Source organism: Gobio gobio (assembly GCF_949357685.1).
Source record: "Gobio gobio genome assembly, chromosome: 14".
Lineage (NCBI taxonomy): Eukaryota > Metazoa > Chordata > Actinopteri > Cypriniformes > Gobionidae > Gobio > Gobio gobio.
Genome location: NC_137107.1, coordinates 38,879,419 through 38,906,325, shown reverse-complemented (window position 1 = coordinate 38,906,325; position 26,907 = coordinate 38,879,419). Strand labels below are relative to the sequence as shown.

The 26,907-nt window shown below is 37.0% G+C and overlaps 1 protein-coding gene across 1 annotated transcript in view; it reads right to left on the bottom strand.

Moving 5' to 3' along the window:
* ptpn13 (protein tyrosine phosphatase non-receptor type 13) overlaps positions 1–26,907 on the bottom strand; it is a 115,037-nt gene that overhangs the window by 38,862 nt on the left and 49,268 nt on the right. The window contains exons 8-18 of the mRNA XM_079835706.1: positions 13,343–13,435; positions 10,788–10,878; positions 7,768–7,966; positions 7,004–7,078; positions 6,739–6,913; positions 6,065–6,215; positions 4,063–4,201; positions 3,582–3,734; positions 3,058–3,240; positions 2,747–2,909; positions 1,369–1,735 (exon numbers count right to left, since the gene is read on the bottom strand). Coding sequence (XP_079691832.1) covers positions 1,369–1,735; positions 2,747–2,909; positions 3,058–3,240; positions 3,582–3,734; positions 4,063–4,201; positions 6,065–6,215; positions 6,739–6,913; positions 7,004–7,078; positions 7,768–7,966; positions 10,788–10,878; positions 13,343–13,435 — 1,789 coding nt within the window. The remainder of the gene's footprint in view (positions 1–1,368; positions 1,736–2,746; positions 2,910–3,057; positions 3,241–3,581; positions 3,735–4,062; positions 4,202–6,064; positions 6,216–6,738; positions 6,914–7,003; positions 7,079–7,767; positions 7,967–10,787; positions 10,879–13,342; positions 13,436–26,907) is intronic.

Genomic DNA, 26,907 nt, shown 5'->3' with positions numbered 1-26,907 from the left:
GTTACAAATGCATAAATAATGTTTTGATGGTTTAAACATAAAAGACACTGTTAATGAGTAAGTCAAACGATTCATTCAAACGGCTGATTCATTCAGGAACAAAGCATTTGACTGCCTTAGTCATTGAATCATTCATTCAACTGATTTGTTCATTCAGAAAGGAAACACCACCGTGTTGCTCAGAGATGCAAAACAGTCCTCTGAATTTATTTGAAAATATTTTTGTTGGCAAAAGAGCAAAAACAGGCAATATTGTGTCTAAAAAGTCACTCAATAATAACTTGTTTATTGAACTGGATGTATAAAACCTGCATCACATATCGCAGAAAAAAAAACAGCACTCTTCGTGTGATATTGATTAACTATATTAAAGGTACACTGTGTAGTCTTTATGAGGATCTATTGACAGAAATGCAATAGAATATACATAACTATGTTTTCAGTGATGTATAAAGACCTTACATAATGAACCGTTATGTTTTTATTACCTTAGAATGAGACATTTGTATCTACATACACCGCGGGTCCCCTTACACCATTTTGCGCCGTCGTGTTTCTACAGTAGCTTAAACGGACAAACTTCTCTACAGAGCACTAGCTACTCTCTGCTCTCTCTGACGACGGCATTTTTGTCCTGTGTCGGCCACCGTAGCTTCTCGAAGCACTTCGAAAGGGAGGGGTGAGCGTTGTGTGATTGCAACTCACAACCTCACCACTTTACGCCGCTAAAATGTACACACTGCGCCTTTAAATTATATAAATATAATAGAGATACAGAGGTATTTTTTGCCCCATCTTAAATAATTGGGGACATTCTAAATGCATTTTAATAGATAAATCACACCTAACCTACTAGATTACATCACTTAATGTATGCATGCGCTCTCTAGATGTGTTTTTGAAAAGTGAAGGACATACTAGTATAAAGGTATTGTAAAAAAAAAAAAGGCGTTACATAAAGGCATTAAAAGGAACACAATGCTAATCAAGAGGGTAATACAGGTGTGAAACTTTATAAGACAAACTGCAACAAAGGAGAGGATAAGGAAAGTGAGATTGGTACAAAGACCTAAAACAAACTACAGCAGAACAGTAGTGTAAGACGAGTGAAAAGACATTTTAAAATGGGAGTAAGATGATTTGCACAAGATTAGAAGAGTGAGACAGGTGGACAGAAACATTATTTTCAAGACAAGCTACAATTGATCAGGAGAAGAGACGGGTGTAAAGATAAAGTAAAACAAAGCATAGCAAAGCAGCAGATGAGAGAGGAGTGTAAAAACATTCAAAAATCTATGAGACAGTCAGTGAATAAGACAAGATTCAAACATCATTTGTTTTGTAAATATATGCTTGCATGTGTCTCACCTTTCCTGCTGTCTGGCAACAGCGATGGAGTCAGTGTCGGAGCTTGCGCGTTGGTGTGTTGACACAAGCACTTGTGATCGGGCCATGCCGCTCTGTGATTGGCTACTGAAAGGCACCATCCTGTGCTCTGGCGACTCAGGCAGCTGACCCAGGTTATGATGGGAACGACTCTTCATCCTGGGGTTGGAAGTGCTGCCGAACCCCGGATAGGGTGGTTCTGGTTGGACAGAGACCCGACCCGATGAACTCTTGCTGAGGGACATCTCGGAGTAGGACATCCTCTTGTAGAGTTCGGGGTCAGTGCTGGGAGACAGACTAACTGCACCCATCCCATCAGAGTACTGCAGACTGCTCAGAGGAGAGTTCTCTGCAGTGAAAAAACAACAGAAGATGGTAAAGAACATGCAAAGAGCAACATTTAAAGCCAAGCTTGAGCTTGCATGCCTTTTTTGACTTCTACACAACCAAGAAAGGTTCTACATTATGGCTTGTATTGACCCTATAGTGCATTTTCAACCCTGAAACTTGCAAACTGAGAGGGATGGACCTTTTGGAACACTTCCTTATTTTCCCCAAGGTCTCTCATTTGCTATTTTCTCATTTTGTTTAATTACAAGGGGTTTAACCCTAAAAATCTGCATGAAGTTTTTTTTTTTTTTGGATGTAAATATTGAAATAATTATCAGAAGTTCTGAAGTCATCTCGTTAGTCTTTAAAATGATGCTGTCATTATCTAAATTCTAAAACAGAAAAAAAAAGATCTGCGAGATTTGTTTAATATCATACAATTTTTATACCAAGTAAATTCATCAAGTGCCCTACATATGCTATAAGATCTACACTACCATTCAAAAGTACATATATTTATTTATTCAAGTTTGTGAAAGATCAATTTAATGCATTCTTGGTGAATAAAAGTATTTAATCAATTAAAAATAAATAAATCTTACTGACCAGAACTATGAGTGCTATACAAAAATACAATTAAGAAATCAATGATCAATTTATTCATTTAAAAAAATAATAATAGTAAATCACCCCAAACAAAAAATGATTGCAAACATTAATGCAACGTTTAAATTGCAATGAAAAAGCACTCGCTAATTGCTTTTCTTCATCCATTCGCCAATAGAATTAAAAAAGCCAATGGACAGTTTACACATGGGAGCAGCCAATTAATGTACAAAACTACTTATTTTGTAAAATGTATATGGAAATAGTGTGAAAACTTTATCCACCTTTCTTGCAGACAAATACACAATTTGAATCTATATTTACAATATTTATGCTGTAGCTCTTTTACAGCTACAAAAAAAGTACAAAACTAAAAGCAATATTTGCTGTCTGTTTTCATTTTTGTTTGGTCTTTCTTTCTCACCCAGTTCCTGTAGTTCTTGGTTGTTCTGTCTGGCTTTCATGTGCAGATGGAATTTGTACTGGGCCGAGCACAGGTGCAGCAGATACTGGCAGGTCTTCTGACTGTCTGTCTGAAACTGATGTTTGATCCCATCCGAAGTGTTCTGCAAGCAAATCTTCTTTTTCTGCCATGGAGAAACACATGAGGGGTGTGACTCTTGACACTCCAAATAAATGATTCCATGCAAAACAGCCTGAAGCTGAACTTCTTTGGCTTTTATTCTGGGAACTCTGACATGGCAGTGTGATTTCCACCAAGTGTAAACATCTTACCGTGAAAGAGATCTTCTTGGTATCCCTCCAGGGGAACCTTAGCACCGGGGTTCGATTTCCATTCAGGACCTCGAAGATGAGGACACCCTTCGAGTAAATGCCCAGCATGATGCCAGTCAGGGATCTCTTCTCAGGAAGCACACGATGAAAGTGAACTCCATATTCTGGCAGTCTCTGGCACACCTTTACATTACAGAGAAATGACGAGACAGATCTAATCACAAGCAGACTACAACAAAAGCTTCTAGGAAAAGAAATCAAGCACAATCTAAATAAGTCCGTTTATTCACAATTATTGACTTTACTGTACTTATCTCGTGAAAAAACGAAAAGAAAACGATTCATGTCAGTGAATGAGTTCAACCAGGTTGCAAGAACAACTTGTGGTCTTTCTGTAATCAAGAGTATTTGAGGGAAAACAGATTGCAGCATGTTTATTCCAGTCAATTACAGAGGTTTGGCCAATCAGGAGGCTCTGCCCAGAATCACACAGCACGACTGATGCGTTTCATTTTGTTCCTGACCTTGAGGAATTCCAGCTCGGCCTCCTGTTCTGAAGCGTTGTAGTACGAGCTGTGGAGTTTGGGTAGCTCTTCTTTAATGGTGGTCTGATCGATCTTATCCAGAACCGAAGCGGGGAGGTAGTGTTCCGTACGGAAATATGTCTTTCCGTGGAGCTGATGGAACATGAAGGAAAAAAAGGTTTCAAGAAGGGGGTTTTTATGGCGATGCAATAGAAGAACCATTCCATTCAGAGATCCTCAAAGAATCTTATTTAGGAATCCTTTTTACAAAAATCATATTTTTAGTTACAAAACACTTGAGTGGTACTAATGGAATATGGAGAGTTAGATAAATAACTAACTATGTTAAGGGAGTTTTCAGTTGGTCACAACAATCTCAACTCAAATCAAAACACTGATGTACTCAAAAATTACATTGCATATTTTCAAACATCTTGTGAAACAAAATATTTCTCAATTTTTTCCCCCATGTTGTTGTTACCTCAGTCTGATAGTCCCCAAACTCTGCCTGCAGTGCCAGAGAGGCCAAGATCATGGAATTTTCCAGGTCACAGCGTACCCGCTCCTCTAGGATATCCTTCCGCAGCTGCAAGTAGTACTGGTGTTTTGTCATTGTGTGTCTATGTAAAAAAAAAAAATTATTAAAAAAAAATTAATTTGGCTTTAATGGATAATACATTTATTGATGTATAACCATTCAAAAGATTGGGGTCAGTTAGAAATTATTACTTTTATTCAACAAGCATTAAATATAACAAATTTAACACTATTAAGTATTTTTATATTGTTACAATGTTACAGTTACAACCAAAAATAATACATAATTATTAATAATAACTAATATAATTAATTAAATAATAATTCACAATATTACTGTTTTTACTGTATATTTTGATACTGTATATCAAATAAATCCTAATGGTCATAATGTTTTGGCTTTTGTGTGTGCGTGTGTGTGTGTGTGTGTGTATATATATATGTTAAAATATATGTGTATATATATATGTGTGTGTATATAAATATATTTATTTATTTATTTTTTCAGCATTTTATAGCATATATAGCATTTTATATATCTAACCTATATATGCCAATATAGGTTTATTCATATCACTGCACTTATATCACTGCACTTACTGCGCATGAAATACACTTGAATACAAAACAGTAAGTCAAACCTAACACTGAACACCAGCACATGTTTGGGCATGCATAAGTGAACACTGTAAGCAAGGTCTAAAATAAAGTTGCCAAAGGTGGGTGAAGGGAGAAAATACATATTTTGCACAATATGTCTACACAAATATATGTTTTGTTTTACTATTTTAAACTATTGTCTTAATCATGTTACAGTGAGAAAAACGTTTTTGAGACCCACTAAATAAATCACTTTTTTCAAGATTTTCTTTGTAGTGACCTAACAAGAGGAATGTGTTACCTCACGGAGTTCTGGAGTAAAATGAAAATAGGAAGAAAAAGCATTTGACTTTCTAGATACATTTCTGATAGTACAGACTGCAGGTGATTTGTATTTTTACAGATTGCATGTAAAAAGTATTGCCAAAAGTATTGGGACACCCCATCCCCCTCCAAATCATTGAATTCAGGTGTTCCAATCACTTCCATGGCCAAAGGTGTATAAAATCAAGCACCTAGGTATGCAGACGCTTCTACAAACATTTGTGAAAGAATGGGTCGCTCTCAGGAGCTCAGTGAAATCAAGCGTGGTACCGTGATAGGTTGCCATCTGTGCAATAAGTCCATTCAAGAAATTTCCTCACTACTAAATATTCCACGGCCAACTGTTAGTGGCATTATAACAAAGTGGAAGCAACTGGGAACAACAGCAACTCAGCCGCGAAGTGGTAGGCCACCTAAAAATCACAGTGCGGGGTCAGCACATGCTGAGGCGCACAATGAGCAAAAGTCGCCAACTTTCTGCAGAGTCAATAGCTACAGACCTCCAAACTTCGTGTGGCCGTCAGATTAGCTCAAGAACAGTGTGTGGAGAGCTTCATGGAATGGGTTTCCATGGCCGAGCAGCTGCATCCAAGCCATACATCAAGTGCAATGCAAAGCGTGGGATGCAGTGGTGTAAAGCACGCCGCCACTGGACTCTAGAGCAGTGGAGACATGTTCTCTGGAATGACAAATCACGCTCTCTGTCTGGCAATCCGATGCACGAGTCTGGGTTTGGCGGTTGCCACGAGAACGGTACTTGCTCGTACCTTCTTGTCCAACATCAGTGCCTGACCTCACAAATGTCTCTAGAAGAATGGTCAAAAATTCCCATAAACACACTCCTAAACCAACTCCATATTAAACCCTACGGATTAAGAATGGGATGTCATTACAGTTCATGTGCATGTAAAGGCAGGCATCCCAAAACTTTTGGCAATATAGTGTAGCTACTGATCAGCTAGCAAGTTACAATATTTTGGACCCTGATTGCGGTTGTTGTCAGACATCCTCTGAGCTCTTACTGTATCAGACTGACATCATCCTGAAAGAACTTGATACGCAGAAACAAATTAAAATTGACATCCGTTTTCTTTTTCCTAGGGTCATCCTTCCAACCATCAGGTGCCACCTTTGAAAGTTTGGCATCAGGTTCCACGAAGTAGAACTCATCATCTAAAAAAAAAAGGAAAAGAAAAACAAACAGATTATGCTAGAGGAGTTCCATGCAGCATAACAAGCAAGGCTTTTGGCTTGGGAGGCATGAGTCAGAGGACTTAATGAACCATCTGTGGACACAAACCACCCGTGTCCATTAGAGCTATAACTACAGGAGTCATGCAGGGGCAGCGTGTCAAGAAGAGAACAACAGAATGATTTATTCTGTCGTATTTACACACTTCATAATCAAATAACTCGGTTCACCTGAACATAGCCAGTAACATAAGCTGTCCTGTTGACATTACAGGGAAAATCTACTTAAATATCATTTGGAGGATTGATGAGATATACATTAATACAAATACTGAGGAATACTAAAAACTAAAAGAAATTGCATCTCACAAACAAAAACAGACATTTCTACTCTACAAAGAGTGTCCGCCTTTTTGTTTAAGACAGAAAGGTATACAAGAAATGAATGGAGGCAGAAAGGAATTTAATGCATTTAACAGCAGTTTATAAAAAATGTTTTATGCACCTTTAAGGTAGGCGAGGCTGAATAGATGGTGCTCCACCAGTCCAATGTGAGCTACAACCATGTCCAAAACGTCCTTACAGACCGCCTTCACATCGCAACACAGCTCCAACTTCTGACCGTTCAGTAAGACAACCCCGACTTTTCTTAGACTCTCCTCCACCTTCCCACGCTTGTTCTGTCAAAACATGCAAACATTATAAATGCATACATACAGTATATACACAAACATGTAGCAGCATAAAGCAAAGCAGTTTCGCTGTCTTACCATTATGGACGAAGGCACGCTTAAAACCACAGTTGGCTCACTGCTCATCCTCACAAACTCGGGGCCAAACAAATTCTACAACACACAAAAAAAAGTGGTTCCAAACGTCCCACAGAGACCTTATATTGAACAAATCAAATCAAGTGATTCTGCTGCTAATGCAAATAAGCTCTACATCATTTGCAGTGTAACACATAATCTGAAGTCAAATTGAATTATTTTATGTTTGCATCACTCGCACTAAAACTTGCATAATCTGAATTCAATCTGAATTCTGTCGGCCTTGATTTCTTCAGCTTTGCATAAAACTTGCATTAGGTAAATATGAACACAGTTGTGCGTGATTACTTCATGCCTGGTATAGTGTGAATGTTGCAAAACTAAAGTGAATTCAATGTGAATTCAGATTAACTGGATTATTTTATTTTGGCTCACAACGCAATATGCATAGTGAATTCTGAACAGAATTTGATTTAAGCATACTTAACTATAAATACTATCCTTCGTTGTTAATTCTGAAGCTTGCACAAACTGAATTCAATCAGAGTTCATTTGACGGATTTATTTACATTTGCAGTAGTCATGCTAAAACCAGATAAATTAAATAATAAGAATTCAAGAGAATGTTATTTATTCATAAAAGTTATGGTGTGAACAACATGAAGCAAAAGTAAAGTCAATCTGAATCCAGATAAACTGGATCAGGACAATATTCTGGATTATTCACAACGTAAAATGAAAGAAAATAATTCAATCTGTATTACTTTAGATTTGCGTGGATGGATGCCTGTTTCCAAAGGACTGGTATGAAGGGGCTCTGCCAGGTCCAGTATGGAGGTCCGCGGGTCTTCGCCGGGGTAGGCGGAGGCTCTGGACAGCCGTGCCTGGAGCCTGTGCAATTCTTCCTGACGCTGGATCAGAAGTTCTGTGCCCGAAAGTTCATCCTGACCCGCCTCAAAAAGTCTGGACACAAGGCAAAACCGAGATGGGGTTTATAAGTGTTATAATTCAGTGTGTGTGTGTGTGTGTGTGTGTGTGTTTGTAAACCCTACATTATGGGGACAAAATGGCACAAAGATGGCAATATCCGAAATCCTAGCCCTTGTGGGGACATTTTTGGTTTACAAATAAGTTTACAAATAATCCTAAGTGATGTTTTTTTTTAAATGTAAAAATGCACAAAAAGTTTTGTGTGATGGCTAGGTTTAGGGGTAGGATTATTATAAGGGGATAGAATATACAGTTTGTACAGTATAAAAATCCTTATGTCTATGGAAAGTCCTCATAAAACATGAAAACACAAACATGTGTTTTCATGTTAACATGAGTGTGTGTGTGAGTGAGTGAGTGAGTGAGTGAGTGAGTGAGTGAGTGAGTGAGTGAGTGAGTGAGTGAGTGAGTGAGTGAGTGAGTGAGTGAGTGAGTGAGTGAGTGAGTGAGTGAGTGAGTGAGTGAGTGAGTGAGTGAGATTTATGAAGACACAATTTCGGTTAATGACACGATATTACACTGGTATTACAACAAACATGAAATATGAGGACAAATATGTATTCCCTACGGAAGCCCTAAGAGGCCATGGATTGTTATTATTTTTTCTCATGATCAAAACTTAATTTTCTTGTGATCAAGTCATAACAAAAGTTGTTTTCTCTTGATCATGACATAACAAAAGTTGTTTTCTGACAAAATGTTCTTGTGATCACGACATAAAAGTTGTTCTCGAAGTATAGAACGGAATATAACTGAAGGGGTGTGGTTTACTGTGTTAGTTCATATTGGCCCAGATTGTACGCCATTGGGGCAGAGAGTGAAGACCTTACTTTGTGATTTGTAATTTGCGCAGTATTGTGCAATTACTGACAAGTAATTAACTTGAATCAATATAATTATTTTGCTTGAAAGTGTATCTTTTATCGTTCATTATATTCTAACATACCAAATATACCGTTTGTACAGAAAACTAAAAATCATAATATCTATGGAAGGTCCCCATGAAAAAAGGAAACCCAACATGTGCGTCTATTTCTGTAATTAAAATATCAGCACATTTCACTTTCCAAATCAAAACAAGTTGAGAATGAATCCTTTAAAATGTAAGATAATAGGATGGATAAGACAACTAACACTGAGCGTTAAGTGTTATGCCAGCACACTTGCATGCCATCCAATGGCAGAGCCAGCTGGTTGCCATGGGTGACCTATGGTGCGGCTCTGCGCCCTGGGCATCCTCAGGGAATTACACTGCCTCAAAACCTGCTCTACACAACAACAGCACTTGGAAACCATCGTCAACTACCAACACCTACTTCAGGAAAGAACAGTGGTGGGTAGTTCATCTGGTCAACCAGCAGGGGGAGGAGTAGAACCACTGCCTCAGTGAGAAACACATTAGGTGGAAGTATTTATGGTATTTACTCTGACTTTTGGGGGTTTGCCAGGGATAATAAAAGAAACTACAACAAAAGCTGCTGGGAGATCACTGGAAAAGCTGTTAATAGGCAGAGAACAAGGAAAAACAGTGGGATATCAAAGGCAAAGTATCTAACCTAGACTTGCCTTACGATTATGACAGTGATGATGACATTTAAATGCTCATGCCTTCACTGCCAGAAAATCACTATTATTTAAAACACTTTTCTCTATATTTATAAGCAGCCCACTTCATCCATAATCTGAACACACACACAAGAAGTTATATTAGTGAGCCAGGCACAATGATTTGAACATTTAAGCGATAGTTTCCTCAAAAATGAACTCATTAGGCACAAAGATTTTAACATTAAAGGGATAGTTTACTCAAAAATGAAAATTCTGTCATCATTTAGTCACGCTCAAGTTGTTTCAAACCTGTATGAATTTCTTTCTGCTGAACAAAGGAAGAAATTTGGAAGAATATGAGTAACCAAACAGTAGATGGACCCCATTGACATCCTCAATAGGGCCCCATCAAACGTTTGGTTACTGACATTCTTCAAAATATATTTTGTGTTCAGAAGAAAGAAATTCATACAGGTTTGAAACAACTTGAGGGTGATTAAATGATGACAGAATTTTCATTTAGTAAACTATCCCTTTAATGCTAAAATCTTTGTGCCTGATGAGTTCATTTTTGGGTGAACTATCCCTTTATGACAATAATGTTTATTGCAAACTTCCTCTTACAGAAACCAGTTGGCATTACTAGAATGTAGAATGTTTAATGGAAAGCATTATTTGGCTGATTTAAGAGCCTTTCAAATTGTGAGAATAACTTAAAATGTGCTCAATAGTCAGTTTATGACATTTCTTACAATATTTGTGAGGACAGTTTCAAAACTTTATGGCTTTTACTCACTATTGAACACACTATCTACATGATGACACATATGCATGTGTTCGTTTACATAAAGCTTATTACAAAACTACACACTAACCCAAACCTTATTCCTAAAAGTGAGAGAAAATATTTACATCCAAAAATCTGGGGATGTCCCCATAGATCATTTCTATGGACAATTTGTCCACAAAGTATAGGTAAATGTAGCTCCCCAACACACACACACACACACATACACACACACACACACACACACACACACACACACACACACAGTGCTGCAGTTCATGTAACCAGAGCTAAACTTGAACAGGACGAGAGGAAATGAACTCAGGAAGGGTTTAGATTATCATTAACTTGGGTCTGGGTCCACAACCACAACAGAACTCAAGATGGGGTCAGTACAGATGATTGATCAACACAAACCAGGAAACAGGGAAGAATAAAAAAAAAAAAAGAAGAGAATACCTGTGTCTCTGTGCACTGCTGAGCGAAACGGCGTCATGCTCTGACAGGCCGACCTGAGAGCTGAACCGCCTCAAATCTTCTGGCTTCTTAGCTGTTTGTGTACAGAAGAAAGTTGTGAAACTAATGCATGTGAAGTATGAGCCTTTCACGGTGCAGTAAAATGCAAATCAAAACATTTTGTATGTCCCCTAAATGAACCGCAGAGCCATCAATGATTTTATTCAGATTACATCCACCCACATTGATCTCAACTGTTGAAATGCTCACAGCACTACAAGATGTGATGACTCACACTGCATTCATAACTATGGTCGTATGGCTCAGATGATGGCTCTTATGGATGAACATCATAAATATGTCGAACAGAAAAAAATGAATGATGAAAATGTATCTTATTTTAGAATGTTTAACATCGTAACATTAATTAAGCTCTTTACTGAAATGCAGAAAAAAAATACAAAAAGGCAATATAATATATAAAGCAATAATTATACATATACAGGGCTCGACATTAAGCCTGTTCACATGCTTGTCCTTCAGACAAGTAAATCTGTCATTCACTTTTCCGAGTAAAAAATTTGCTTTTTTATGATTAGATTTTTAGATTTAAATTAGATTTTTTTTTAAATATAATCTATTCTGAAGCAATATTCTCATCAGTGATCAATCCGCTTTGATATATTTAAACATGCATATTTGTGATATTTTTACCTTTTTATAAAGGGCATTTTTCCATAATTGTATTAAATATAGGCTATGCTTCAGCTTTCCTTTTATATTTTTAAATTTGATCTATAAATTAAATTAGAATAAGACACTATAGGCTGTTACCAATCAAATTAAATTATTTACACTGAAAAATTAAAACTGCATTAAATAATGTTATGAGATTATTTTAAATATTTTTGAATATACAAATAAGAAATGTTGGAAAGATGAAACTAAACCACCAGTAGGCGGCGGCAGGTGACCGTCTTAAAGAGTAGGGCATTGAGTCGATTCGTTCAAACGGCTGATTCATTCAAGAATTAGGCGGTCGTTTACGAATAGGTCATTGAATCTTTGATTCAACCGATTCATTCAAGCGCTGAATCATTCAGCAACACATTGTTGCTGTGAGATGCGTTATGATTCTGCTGTGATCTTTGTTTGGAACCATTTTCGCTGCTGAAATAGAACAAAAACAGTCAATATTGCATCTAAAATGTAAGTGACTTAATGTTAATTAATTGTTTATGGAACTGGCGTATGAAATCAGCGTAATTTTCAGTCGTGATGGTATTCAGGAAGAAAACACTCTTGTTAGTGTGATGTTGCTTAACTGTATCATATGTTATAAATATAAAAACTACACAATTTTAACTGTGTATGTTAACTGAGTTTCTTTGTATGAGCGGCGCTCATTTGTTCGATTTTCTCCTCGAGAGGCTGCGCGAGCCTCAACAGGACAACCTTGTTAACGTCAGTTCGTTTTATATTATTATCTACTATCGATCCCCACTTACACTAACTGAATGCAGAATCATTATTGCACTTTGGTGATTCCCTAGTTATTTTTTGTTTTGACGTTTTACTCAGGATACTTGTCCGTCGGGAAAGTAAAATTCTTTTTCACTTGCCTCTTCAAAAAATCCACTTGTCCAGGACAAGCGGACAAGCGTTAATGTCTAGCCCTGCATATATAAAATATATACAATTATATATTATTATTATTATTATTATATATAAAAATTGTAGTAAAACATCTGGACACATTATGGTAATACGAATGTGGGAGGAGCTTAAATTGTCATGAAAATCATCTCATAATATTAGCCTGGATGCCAGCGAAATTAGCCCAGCCCACAACATTTGAGGTCGGAAAGTTTGGTGTAGACTTGATCCGTTGTGGAGCAACTATGCTCGAACCAGAGCTGTTCGGACCAATCAAATTGTCAGGGCAAACTTTATACGATAATGGACAGATGATCAACAGTAACGTAATCATCAACGTCACCAAAGAGTGCTTGGGTTGAATTTGTTTACAACACAGATGTTCGCATATGCGTTCACCTTTACTATTTCTCTAAAAATGATGATCGTGTTGGTAAGTACTCCGTGTATCCTTAAATTATTTTTACAACACCGGGAAAGATTGTTTACACTCATCTTCTTCTTCTTCTACTTCTTCCAGCGTGAGTGCAGTTGAGTTCTGTTGACAACTATGCATCATTAAACACACGTCACTTACTCCGTTGCTCTGATTGGTTGTAGGTCTATCCAATTGAGTGCAGAGGCATTTTCGTTTGAAACACACCCCATAATCACAGCCCAATGGAGCAGTATCAGACTAATATTCTGACTAGAACCGAGTATGACGACGTCAGGCTATCATTATATAACTCTACAAAATAGACTTCCTTCTTTTCTTATAAATAATCCAGAAAATAAAAATTATATAAATAATATTTCTTTTTATATTGATTCAAGCCAGAAATACTTTATATGCCAGGTGTGTAAAAAAAAAACAACAACAACAAAAAAACACCAGAGATTGATGAGGTCATCAGTACAACCTTGTCTGTAGTCGGGGTCTGATGATGCCACTGAGGGGCTTTCGCTGGAGGAGCTGTAGTCACTGTGGTATCTTCTGTGAGTATGCAGGGGATCTGAAAATGGAAATTCACAAAAAAAGAAAACAAAACCCTTTACAATTCAAATTCTTGTAAATTTCATTATGTAGCACAGCACATTCAAATACTAGAGTTAGCCTGTCAATTCTAGCTTATATCTTGAGAAAATCAGGGACGCCCAGCCCTCACCTTGTGTTTTATAATTAGAAAAGAGCATGTATTGTTCTACAAAACATTCCTGTAACACTTACAGTCTTTTAAATCATGTCCAGAGAAAAAAAACAATTCTAAAAAACCACTTCCATGTCCCCATGACCAAATTAAACCGAAAAATGACCCTAATATTCTCATACATGGACTGTTATAATCATAAAAATGCAGATGCTGCTGGAAACTGTTACAGATTTTTTCCATCATTATGAGCACTGATGGGAGTTCAGAAATGTGATGAGGGAGTGTCTAAACAGCTTCCAAATATTCATACAGTAATTAATCGTGTAGGCTTTTGGTATGAAAATGCATGTAAATCATGTTCTTACATGTCAGGGGGCGGTCGTGGCCTAATGGTTAGAGAGTCAGACTTCTCAATTCTGGCAGGAAATATGCAGGTGGGGGAGTGAATGAGAAGCGTTCTCTTCCACCCTCAATACCCACAACGGAGATGCCCTTGAGCAAGGCACCTAACCCCCAAACGCTCCTCGGGCAACACAGCAAATGGCTGCCCACTGCTCTGGGTGTGTGTGTCTTCACTACTCACTGCTCCTAATGTGTGTGCACTAACTTGGATGGGTTAAATGCAGAGGACAAATTCAGAGTATGGGTTACCATCAGGGCTTGACATTAACTTTTTTGCTCACCAACCACTATGGCTAATGGTTTTCCAAAATTACTTGGCACACAATTTTGACTTCGATACCACGGGGAGAAACTGCCATATAGATATTTTTAATATTATTGCATAATTTGGCAGCAAGTATATTTGGCTGCTGTCACTTTAAGACCAGACACACAATTATACTCACTGCGTTTACGTGAATACTCGCCAATAACGGCATTTTGACATTATTTATGTGTATTTGACTGTTTAAGTGCAATAAGCAGCAAAAATTAACGCAATTTAGTATTGAGAAGCGGCTTTATGTGTGCACACTTTGGGGTTTACATAAGCAATATGCGCAACCCCACGTCGAAATTCAAGCCCTGTAACACCAACAATATTCATCTGGAGCTAATGGAACGAGTGAGTGAGGGGAGGCGGGTGTGTGTGTCAACTCACTGTCTGAGAGATGAGAGAGCGAGAAAGCGCAGCTGGTATCGTGTATCTATTGAAAATGAGTATTGGACGCATTTCAGATATTTCAGTATCAATATGTATAACATTTTTTTTTTTTTAAATCGATAACACTACAGTGCACTTAAAAGACTACAATTGAAAACTGCATTATATATAAAATTCAACAAGCCAAACTGCCTAGAGGCAGTAGAGTGACTGCTGAAATCCACCCACCGTGTTAATGTTAATGCCTTCACGTCATGTCACGTGTCATGTTTTATGATATCGAAGGAAGGTATGTGACCAGCGGTGAAGTTGAAGGCCTTCGGGTAAATTAACATCAGCAAATCACAGCTTACTTTTATCAATAAGACCTGGATTACAGTGTGGTTTTGAGCGGAGATTGGAAAACACTGGAAAAAGGTTTACAATGTACAGCACACTATCAGATCACTAATCCAGTAAAGTACTACAGCAGAACTATTAATACTCCACTGCAGCTCCTCAAGGGCACTGAGGAATTGTATGAATGAACACCATATGGCAGTCATTTTATCTGTCAGAAAGCTCGGTTTTCAAACAAGAGACTTTTACAATTAAAGACCAATGGCCTCAAACCTGATAAAACCACTCTGGGCTGACCCAATAAATGTTAACATGGCTCTGAACTAAGAAGTGTCAGAACTGAGCAATAACATCTAAAATAAGTTTGTTTTATTTTTATTTAAATTGCGTTTTTAATTTAACTTTATAGCAGGGACGTGCAGTTCATATAAGCTGCAAATGCCATTTGTGGACGCGCTTATTAATATTAACAGTATATATTACTATAAATTCCCTTGTTTGAGGTGTACCATAAAGCTTACATGATAAGATGTTGGTAATGCATTCGTAACAGTCTGTCAATACCATTATTTATTTGCCAAACGACTCTGCCAATTACAGAGGGTTTTGGGTAAGCGGATCGACAGCAGCTTTGAAGTCTACGCTCTGCTGTTATGTATTGTCATCACTGTCCCATGTTCTCATTGGTTTGCTGGCATATGGGGGATTTAATGCACAGGGAAAGCTGAAATCACTCGCCCAAGAGGAAAAATGAGCTGTTGCTGTCAGATCTCGATCAACGAAAATCACATTGTATTTGATACAACACTAACTAAACTAAATCAATTGAAAAAAGAAAGGAAGACTTCACTTTCTCCATAGGAAGATTTATTTTTTACAAAAACTTGTCAAAGACTGACCTACTGTAAGTTTCCAAAGTTGTTAATTAGTCTATGCGTTTGTTAAAGTCATCAATTTGCATTATTTGAACTTTTTTTTAAAGAATACTTATATTTTCATTTACTATACTTATATTTATTATTACTACATTTTACTTAGATTATTTTTTATAATAGGATCCTAATATTTATTATATCATACTTTTTTAAATCTTAATTAAAAAGATTATGTTATTGTTAAGCATATTTTCTTGAATTTTCATTTCTGGCTATACATCAATAATAATCATTTAATTCTTTGTTAAATTAAATTATTTGTATATGGTTGATTTTAAGAAATACTATAGTCCCTGTCTGTGTTCTCAGGCAAATTATTCCCCAGTTTGCATTTCCAGACCAAGCTCAGGTAGGAAACGCTGAATCACTGACTCAGCTTTACTCTGTGTATGTGTTTGTGCATTACGTCACTATCTAAACTATGACTGAAACATGACAGCATCCCCCATGTGTGGCGTGCTACCTCTGTGTACTATTTGACAAGTCTGTCAGAACCAGAAAATCAAGTCCATGCAGTTGAGTTTCTCAATGCTGCATATTTAGCATGAACAGAATTCCTGAAGGATTTCTCAAGCCAGGAGTTTCGGAAAGGCAGAGTTCAAAACTCACAAGAACAATGAAGCCTTCGTCTCATGTTCTCCTCAGTAAACAATTAGTTCAACCTTGAGTGAAACTTTTAAACAATGACAATTATGTAAATCAATCAAACAGTTCCACGTAAAGAGACTTAGGCAAAAATGCTACTGATCGTCTTTCTCCGAAACACTGAAAGATGTGTAAACAGTTGGAGAAATTCAGTAAACCAACCAGTCTACTGACTTAAATGAAACCACCTGCTCATGGAGGAAATATAGACAAATAAACAGCATTCTTGACCCGGACCATCACTGGGTGTTTGTAAGCTCTGAAGTTCCATTGTGTTATCTTTGCAAGAGATGAGGATGCACAAAATTAAATACAATGTCAAAAATGTGTCATTCATTAAAAAAAAATTAAGAAAACTATATACCAAATAATTCTACAAACTAAAAAAATAAACATAATAATTACATCAAATACAAAAATTATTTATTTATTTAATGGGAAATGCTTAAATAATTCCCATTTTCCTCAACAGTGGACTAATTTCACTGTATTGTAAAACAGTATTTTTTGTAGGGATGCACGATATTGGATTTTTGCCGATATGTCGATATTTTTCAACTCATTTTGGCTGATGCCGATATCGATACCGATATACGTTTATTTGGAAACCACCATTTTGAGCAAAAACATCTGGTTTCAGATTTCTGAGGTCTCCTTACTAAAAGGATACTTGTTAAAGATAAGTAAATGTTAATAAAGTTATTTTTATAAAAAGAGTATATTTTCTCTAAAAATAACAATAATTAAGTCAGTGATTTTTCATCCCAGACAGATGCAGTTGTAACCTAAATATTTTATTTTCGTATTTAATGTTTGTGCACATGAAGTGGGGGTGGCATGGCATCAGTAAATGCTGTATTAAGCTTCAAATAAAAAATTTGACATACAATTATTTTTGTACTCCTTGGATTATTTTTCATCATCCATTTCATACAATTTTATTACAGATTAATAAACTGTATATAAAAGTATTTAATTTACAAGTGTCATGCTTGTGCTTTGACATCATTACTGCTTTATTTATTCAGAAAAGGAAGTAACTTCAATTTATTTGTGTATTCTACATTTTATTTTATTACTGCAACAACAGCGCTCCCACTAAATAGGCTATATAACATCTACAGGGCGGGCACTAGGACCTGGAGGAGCTTTAGCTAGAGAGTGGGGAGACGCGTTTGTGCTAGTTTTGTTGTGAAAAACTGGCAATCCTGGGTTGATTCACAAATTCAATATAATGATATCAATATAAATCACCATACATGCAATGTATTTGCTTGTTTTCACTTCAAGAATGACCACACGGCTGACATGGTCTTATCACTCCTTGCACACGTGAGTTATTGCAGGCTAGTATCAACACGTTATCATATCGGCAAGGCATATCGGAATAATTTTTTCACATCAGCATAATTTTTTCACATCAGCCGATGCCGATTTTGATATTTTAAGCGTTTATCGGCCGATTCCGATGTCGTGCCGATAATATTGTGCATCCCTAAATTTTTGTACATTTATTTAACAGTGCAACATTAATAAGATGCATTAAAAGGAGCCAAAACAAATCTATAAATTGGTCCTAAAATTAGCAGAAAATAGGGATGTGACGGTGAGGAAATTTTCCCACCGGTTAATTGATGTGTGACAACACCGGTAATACCGGTATCACTGGCGGAGGCTTTTAAATCACTAATTCTATCTAACCGAAAGTAACATACACACGACCGCTCTGAACTTGAAACGCGCCAGTGTTGCGTATTCACACACCGTGAATGACAGCTCGTCTGTAAATGCGCGCTCTGTGAGGCCATGGGTGCGTCTCAATCAGTTCCCTAGTTCAGTAGTCAGGGCACTGATCAAGCATTGATCAGTCTATGATTGAGATGCACGCCATGAATGAATAACAGTTCGTCCGTAAAGCCTCGTTTATACTCGACGCGCCCTCACGAGCGCGAGGGTGCGCGCGGCAAAAAGAAATGCGCACAGTCAGCGTAGCGGAGGCTCGCACTGCGGACACCGGTAACACTGGCAACACCGACTATCGTAGCAAGCCTGGCAGAAAATAACTGAAAATGATTTGCTTTGAAATCATTTTTAAATAATTCCTTTTTTTATGTAACATAACCTGGCAGTGTTGGGTGTAACTAACTAAGTAATTAGTTACTGTAATTTGATTACTTTTCCCTTGAAAAAGTAATGGATTACTCTTATTCAGTCATTCAGTCACTTATAACTGTCATTTAATTACAGTTAATTCTGATGTAATTGAACTAAATACCGTGTATAGACTGTAGAGCAATTATATATAATAAAATTTTGATGTTAATTCCAATATTTTAAGTCCAACTTTAAAATGCATTTTTCTATGTATCCTTCTCACATTTGTAATACGTTGGTCAGTTAATAATTATAATTTATGTAGTTTTATATTAGTTATTTGAATTAATTAAAAGAGCTGTTTCATGTCTATCCTTGAATCACTTCACTAGTTGAAATTGATATAGGATTTAGAAAGTATTTAGTAATAAGTAATCAAATACTTTTTGGAGAACGTAATTTGTAATCTAATTACACTTTTGAAGATGTAATTAGTAATTACTTTTTTAGAGTAACTTCCCCAACCTGGGCATGTTATTTTGTGAGATTCATCCCACAATGATTGTCTACAAAAAGGGAGGACCTGGCAACCCCTAAACAACAACTGTACACACAAAAACACAAAGCAAGACACGCTCACTAAACAAAAAAAACAAAAAAACAGGCACCCATACACATTCTCCTTTGACTATGGGAAATGCTGCCCACACAGTGTAGTTATCAGAGGCTGGTGGGAGTTTGGCGGGCTGTGAAGTGAGTCACTCGCTCGCAAACACACACCGTATCATCAAACTGGCCTATGATAACAACCACAGCACTGTAGGTGTGACAGCACGTCTGCTAAAAGCCTCTGAAGGCAAGTTCAGAGCCGTCACATAAAATCCCTCGAGTGTGCACTTGCTCTCGGCTCATAATTTATTGTACAACTCCTTTTGTAGAGCGAAAAAACCGGAAGGAGGAAAGATTGAGTGCATTAGGAAGCAGGACAGCGCGTTTTGCTACAGGCTGCATGCATCACGTGATGTCATACGAATCAATTTTCTGCCACGTTTCATGCCACTTTGCAGATGTGAGTTAACTCAAAAGAAAATGCCTCTGGATCAATGCCAACCACAAGCTGAACGACATCTGCCAAACAAATGTGTGATCACTTTATTGATGCCTCAACAGAGATCTCGGTGCATGCAATGGCCAAAATGTATCTCAAATGTCTCATTTATGAAAAATTCTGTGTAAATTGTAATTCCATTCATTCAAATATGACAACATGCGCAAGAATGGCGTCAAAAATGGTTTACATGGAAATTTGTTCTGCTCAAGTTTCAGGAATGGCCTAATATGTTGTTCTATTGTGCAATTTGGTGTTGACTGTTCAGCCAAAAAATACTGAAAAGGCATTGTGAAAAATATTCAGGGGGCAAAAAGTAGTACAAAAAAGATTAACATTGATTCAATATTACCAAAGACTTTAAAGGGGTCATGACAAGGATTTGTATTATTATTATTTAAAAATGTTCCTAGGTTCACTTATAACGTTAATAAAATAGGAGAGATTCACATTCACAATCATCCAATAGGCAATTACATTTTTTAAAACATTGCCTGATAACCAATAGAGGAACAATATTGTGTGTTCCTATTGTCAGCCCTGACTAAGGTCCATGGTTCTTAAAAGTGGACAAAAGAAACAACTGCAAATGAATGGCGGAACAGATGGCATCCCAATGGATGTTGGATCTCAACTGTTGGGTCCAAATTTCCTGTGTCTGCCAAGCGGTCGGCCTGTCATGACCTCAGATATTGTAAGTCAGCCATCAGAAGCTCAGAGGATCGGTACGTGAAGGTGGACAGGTCATATCCACGCCACCTCAGTATCTTCTGCTAAATCTCTTTTCAGGCAGGAAAATAGTTCAAAACACCCACATTTAGGCTTATTCTGTTGATTTCGAATTTCCCTACTCTCCCTTTTTCCCTAATCCTGCATGCTCTTCATCACTTCCTCATGTTCCTTGCCTCTTTCCAGTAATTCTTTTTTCTCAACAGTCTCCTCTGATCTTGATGTTTTAGAGGCCTGGGGCAGTTTGGACTCATATACTAGTGATTTATTGCCACCGAAAGTCTTACATGCAAATGGATTTCAACTATAAAAAAAATTAAATAAAAACAAAGGAAGAGAAAAAGAACAAGGGATTAATGGGGTAATTAGAGCCTGATGAGGACAAAAAAACTCAAAAGGGTTTGGGGAGAGAGGCTGTTTTCATGAAAGCGCTGAACACTGAAGAGGTTTGCTCATTAGAGTTGCTTTGATTCTGTCCTATAAAGCGCTGATTTTAAGAGGAACCTCAGAGTTTTACTAGCCAGGTAGAAAAAGCTTTAATTCGGTCGAGTCAAAGTTCTGACTTGCATATCCTTTTGAGAATTTATGGTATAATTCTTTTGATAAATTAAGATCAAACCTAAAGACGTGCAAACGGCCTAAAGGCACGTGGTTTTGTAGCAATAAAGTATCTGGAGTTGCTCTTTATGACAAACCTTTTTTCCCCTCTAGGCATATTGTTTCATAATGACACATACAATAAATCCTACAAACACAGTATAGAGTGTGCCATGCTCAGAATGTTGTAAACTAATTTTGAATGCAAAAAGGTCAATAAATAAATGCGCAAATAAATAAACAAATGTGCAAGTAAATAATTATGTAAATAAATAAACAATATTTACATTTAAATATAAAATAAATGTGTGCGATTAAAAAAATAAATAAAATAAATGTGTAAATAAATAAATAAATAAATAAATAAATAAATAAATAAATAAATACAACTAATGTGTAGATAGATACTTTTGGGGGGCCCTGAATGACTCTCGGTGTAAAATTAAGAAAGTCTTTCTCAGCTAATATAAAATAGCATGTATAAATCAGCACACTGCTGGTCACGCAGGTAAGTAAAAGTCTCTCAATCTGATCTGATCAATCTGAAAGTTTAACTCCTCAGTGACTTGAAGATATGCAGTGTGTGAGAGAGATAAGATCTGATCTGATCCTCTCTGCGAAACTGCAAGTAGATAAGTTCATGCCAGATCGCAAAGCAGATGCAATGCAGATGTAACACAGAAAGCATGCTTCATACCAGGAAGACCTGTGGAATGAAGAAGTGGTGGAGTTTATAAAGCGTGTGATCTGGAAAGTGTCTCCACATCTCTAGTTGAGTGTGGGAGAAGTCTTTGAAAAGCTGTTTAGATCCAAACGACCTTTGACCCACGGGTGAGAGATCTTCCATAAAATGTAATCCACATAGATGGACTGGGCTTTAACATGAAATAATCTCTTTCCGTTCTCATCCCTCCCTCTTATTATAAGGACATGTTTGTGATAATCTGATCCTCCTGTCTGTCTGAGTCCTGATCAATTCTACACACAAATGGCTCCTATACAACACAACGAAACAGCACAAGTGACCTGATGACAAGTAATGGACAATTCCTCGTGCCAAAAACACATGACTCAAATGACTCTCACCGAGGTCAGCCCTCTCCAAAATGACTGATGTACCTTGACTTGAAAGTGGATGTGTTTAGTGTTTTCCCTAATGAGGGATCGCGAACACCAAGGAGGTCGAGATGGAAATGCAAACCAGGTTTAATTTAATTGAAATCCATTTAGATTAAGCATGAAACTCCGCATCAAAGTTAGCATCTATTTTGTTATTCTAGTAGATGAGTAAATCTAATGAAAACATGTCATAAACCCTATTCGGATGGTGATTTTTTTCTCATGGGGTCGTAAGGTATTTTCATAATTTACACGGGCTAGTCTGTGATTTTATTGCCATTCAAAATTTCTCTCATTCCAACCCGATCTCACGGCAATTAGTACGTTACGAGGTCGCTAATTCGTATGAATTTGTACGACCTCACTTGTACGAATTGGTAAGATTTTTTTTAAATCATACGAATTGACCAACTCGTCAAATTCGTGCGATTTCATACAAATGACCTAACCTCAAACCCCGCCCCTAAACCTACCCATTACTGCAGTATAGACAAATTGTACAAATTCATATGAGTGCGGTCATACGAATTCATACAAATTAGCCACCTCGTACAAATACGTTCGAATTGGTCGTGAGATAGCGTTGCCAATTCATGTAAAAATCACCGGACAAATTACCTACTGTTTTTTGACAAAAACCAAGGTCGTGTGGTAATATAATTGCCGTCTGAATCCACATCTCTGAGTTTTCAAGAAGAGATCACAGTCACTTCAAAATTCACTGTTTATATCCTTTTTGACCACTGCGGAGCACCGTACGGTTGCGCTTTGCGGTAGTTGGAATGCATTTTAAAGATCTAGCCTACACTTTTATTACTGAAATGCTATATTTACAAGAACAATATTTCTTGTAAATGTATTAACTTATTTTCCACATTTTTAAAACGACACCTATCACATTAGCCGCATTTCCACCGCAGAAACTTTCCCCAGGAACTAGGGACTTTGGGGGTGGTACTAGGTGTGTTTCGACAGCAGGAACCGGGGTCTAAATAAAGTTCCGGGTAAAGATTTCCCCCTGAAAACGGCCCTGCTCGCGAGGTAGTACTTTTTCAAAGTTCAGGAACTTTCGGGGGTGGGACTTGGACGCTGAACATGCTGATTGGTTGAGCTCACGCAGCATTTTATTTCAACCAAAAAGTCTGTTGCGGTGCGTGCAGTAAGAGTTGTTTGCTATTCGAATCAACAATGGGAGTTTAAAAAATACGACCGATGGACCGACGATGAGGTTGAGGCTCTATTAAGTTTATTTGCTGACCGAAATCCAGTGGGCTCTGGAAAGTCACAAACAGTCCTACGTCAACGGATTAATCTTCACGGTACTTTAGACTGCGATGGAAACGCAGACAGCAACGGGTCTGGGGGAAAAATAGTTCCTGGGAAAAAAGTTCCTGGGACAAATTGTTCCGGGAAATTTTGGTGGAAACGGGGCTTTTGAGATAAAGTACAAGAAAAAAGGAAAGCAAAGGATGAAAGAAAGAAGCCAAGCAAGCAAGCAAGCAAGCAAGCAAGAAAGAAAGCAAGCAAGCAAGCAAGCAAGAAAGCTCAACAAATGATCTGTACGCCATTACATTCATTCACAGCAAACACAGGCACCAAAACAACCCAAATATGTGCTCTTTGCCATCCCGCTCTAATGGGGCTGGACATTCCTCCTCTTCAGGATCGTGGGTAATGCGGCCCATTATTGTCAGGAAAATGAGCCTGGCTCATGTTTATACAAGCGGATGGACAGACGGCAGCTCGATACACAGAATCTTGTTTTCCCTCACAAAAGCAATGCGATGGCAAAGATTCCTCTTACACCACACTTTAGAGAACATATAATTGAAAACAGTATTTCTTCCTGCTCTTCTGAAGTAAGAGTATAATAGTTCGTTGAAACTAAGCTGTAAAAACAGATTTATTCAGAAAATGTCACCGTTATTACTAGGGATGCACCGAAATGAAAATTCTTGGCCGAAACCGAAAACCGAAAAAGAGGAAACCAAGGCCGAAAACCGAAAACTGAAACACCGAAATAAATTATGCCAATTATTAGTACCATTGCATTTATGGTTATGACTGTTTACTAACTTTACTAAAATCAAGGCATTGTAATTGCATAAATTAATATTAAAGTTTCAAAGAATAAATCAATTACAAATTATGCCAATATTTATTTAGCACATTGCAACAATGCACAGTATAAAATAAAATTCAAACTAAAATGTTTAACTTGACCCCACTCATTTGTGCATTAAATAATAATGTACAGGCCTACAGAAAGGTTTTAAAATTAAATGTTTTCTCATAAAAACAAAATACATTTAGGTCTAGTGCATTTAAATTTTTTCTCTGTAGGACTACTACAAGAAAGTGCATTCAGAACAAGTGCAACTGCTTAAAGATAAAACTATTTTCTCTGTAGGCCTTCAACATAATAGTGTATCAAAGCAAAGACTGCCATAGCCCATATGTTAACTGTAGAATAGGGGTGTAACGGTACACAAAACTGACGGTTCGGTACAGCAGTTTTACAAAATGACTTTTTATTTATTTTTATTGGTTTACTGGGAAAAAAAAGTATCTGTCCTTAAATGAATTAAATTATAACTAAAAGTGTATTGAAGATATTGCTGTAAACTATATAGGGAGCCCTTACTTGCACATTAATATTAAAGGTTAACAACAGAGCCCAAACTATTAGCCTAAATTCAGTTGCTATTTATTTTTAGGTCTAATAATCAACACTCAAATAACATAGTACGCAAACATGTAAACTTCACATAAGGCAGTTTTTGCAATAACTAATAATATAATAATAAAATTGTTTTTTCTCCAATTCGTTGTTGAAATATAATCATTTATACACAGTGTCTGTCATTTTCATGAAAGGTTTATTTAAACATACAGGAAATAATCAAGATATCATTAACAGGTTAAGTAGAATATAATGAATATAACGGCTAATATAGGTCATATATTTAGTGAAAGAGTTGATTTACTCTAGTGAATAAAATTCTGTGGACACTGAATGGCTGCCTGAGGTAACAAATGTGATGCTAAAGTTGCATGACATTGTTTAGGCTAGTTTACAAGCAGTTATATTGACGTCTTTTCGCTGTTGAAACACTGATTGAGCGATTACACCACATATGATACGTGACAGTGAGTGTTAATGTATCCTCAACATACCTTGGATGTTCATTCATGTTTATTCTTAAGGAAGAGATGATCGATCGCGCTCACAGATGATCGCGTTCACGCGCGCGCCGCGGCTTGAACTGTGATGTGATCAGTGATGCCACATTAAAGAGCGTCAAAACGGCATTTATCGTTTGAATTTCGTGATACATGTTGATCGATGTTTGTGTGGGAACTCACAGTGAAGTCTGTTCCTCTTCTCATCGAGAACATGAGCTCTGGCTGTCAGTGGTTGTGCATGGAGCTGACGTGGGTGTTTCTCAAATAAACTGCTTCAGACAAGCACGTGCAGGTCGCGGTTTCTGTTTGCGTCATCACAACATTTCGGCCGTGTTGTTTTGGTGATAAAAGTCTTTCGGCCGAAAACCGAAAATGCACTTTTGGGCCATTTTTGGCCGAAAATTTTCGGTGGCCGAATATTCGGTGCATCCCTAGTTATTACATCACAGCCATGAGTACCTTAACATATAAGCGCCAGCTTGATGAACGAGACCAAGCGAACACCAGGTCATTTACATAAGTCTTAAAGGTACTGTAGTAAAAAGGTTCTTTAATTCCTAAGAGTCTAAAAGAGGATGGAAAGAGCTCATGAAACATTAAATTGTTTTTGGGGTTTAAAAAAAAAAAATCTCTGACTAACACAAGTGGAAAAAATGCTACAAAAAAGCGCAGAATATTGTTCCTTTAAAAAGACGACAGCCTCAGACAGATCAGCTTCGTGGATCCGTGAGTCAGAGTAAAACCGCACGGACTGGGAAGAGAATGTCTTTGGTTCTGAGCTCAACCGTGGTAAAAATAGCAGCCAAACAGCTTCTGGGCTCAGTTCAGCGCCAGGTCGGATAGGAAAGCCTGAGGATTATTATGATGAAGCAAAGCTTCACTCCATCGAGAAAACGTCCAGATGGAGGCCAGGCGAAGGATGTGCACATGAATGTGCCACATATGAAGAATTCATCTCTTATGGAGACTGCAAGGTGGCAATAAGACAAGAATGAAGGAAAACAATACATGGGAGAATAAATTACATTACTTTTTGTCGCACAGATTTACAGCCAGGGAACATGAGATAATAAATACCCTTGCCTAAAATGTCCTCTTTTATACACGCACTGGGAAGTTTGATTCATTTCAATGAAAAGGTTCATTCAGACAGATCACTTAAATGAACCTGTTCAAAAAGCTATTCACTCTCTCTGCGCCAAGTATATGCATCATTTTTACTAAATAGAATATTCAATTAAATAAAAATAAATATTTTATTTACATAAAAATATTTTATTCAGAAACAATAATTCATTATTTTTCTAAAAGAAAATACATATTAAGATGACATCATTTTAAATAATAATAATAATTAAAAAATATTTTAAAAAATGTAATATAAAATAAAATATATAAAATAAAAAGCAATAAAATAAAAATAATGCAATAAAATAAAATAAAATAAAAAGACAAAATGTAATTAAAAAAAATTATG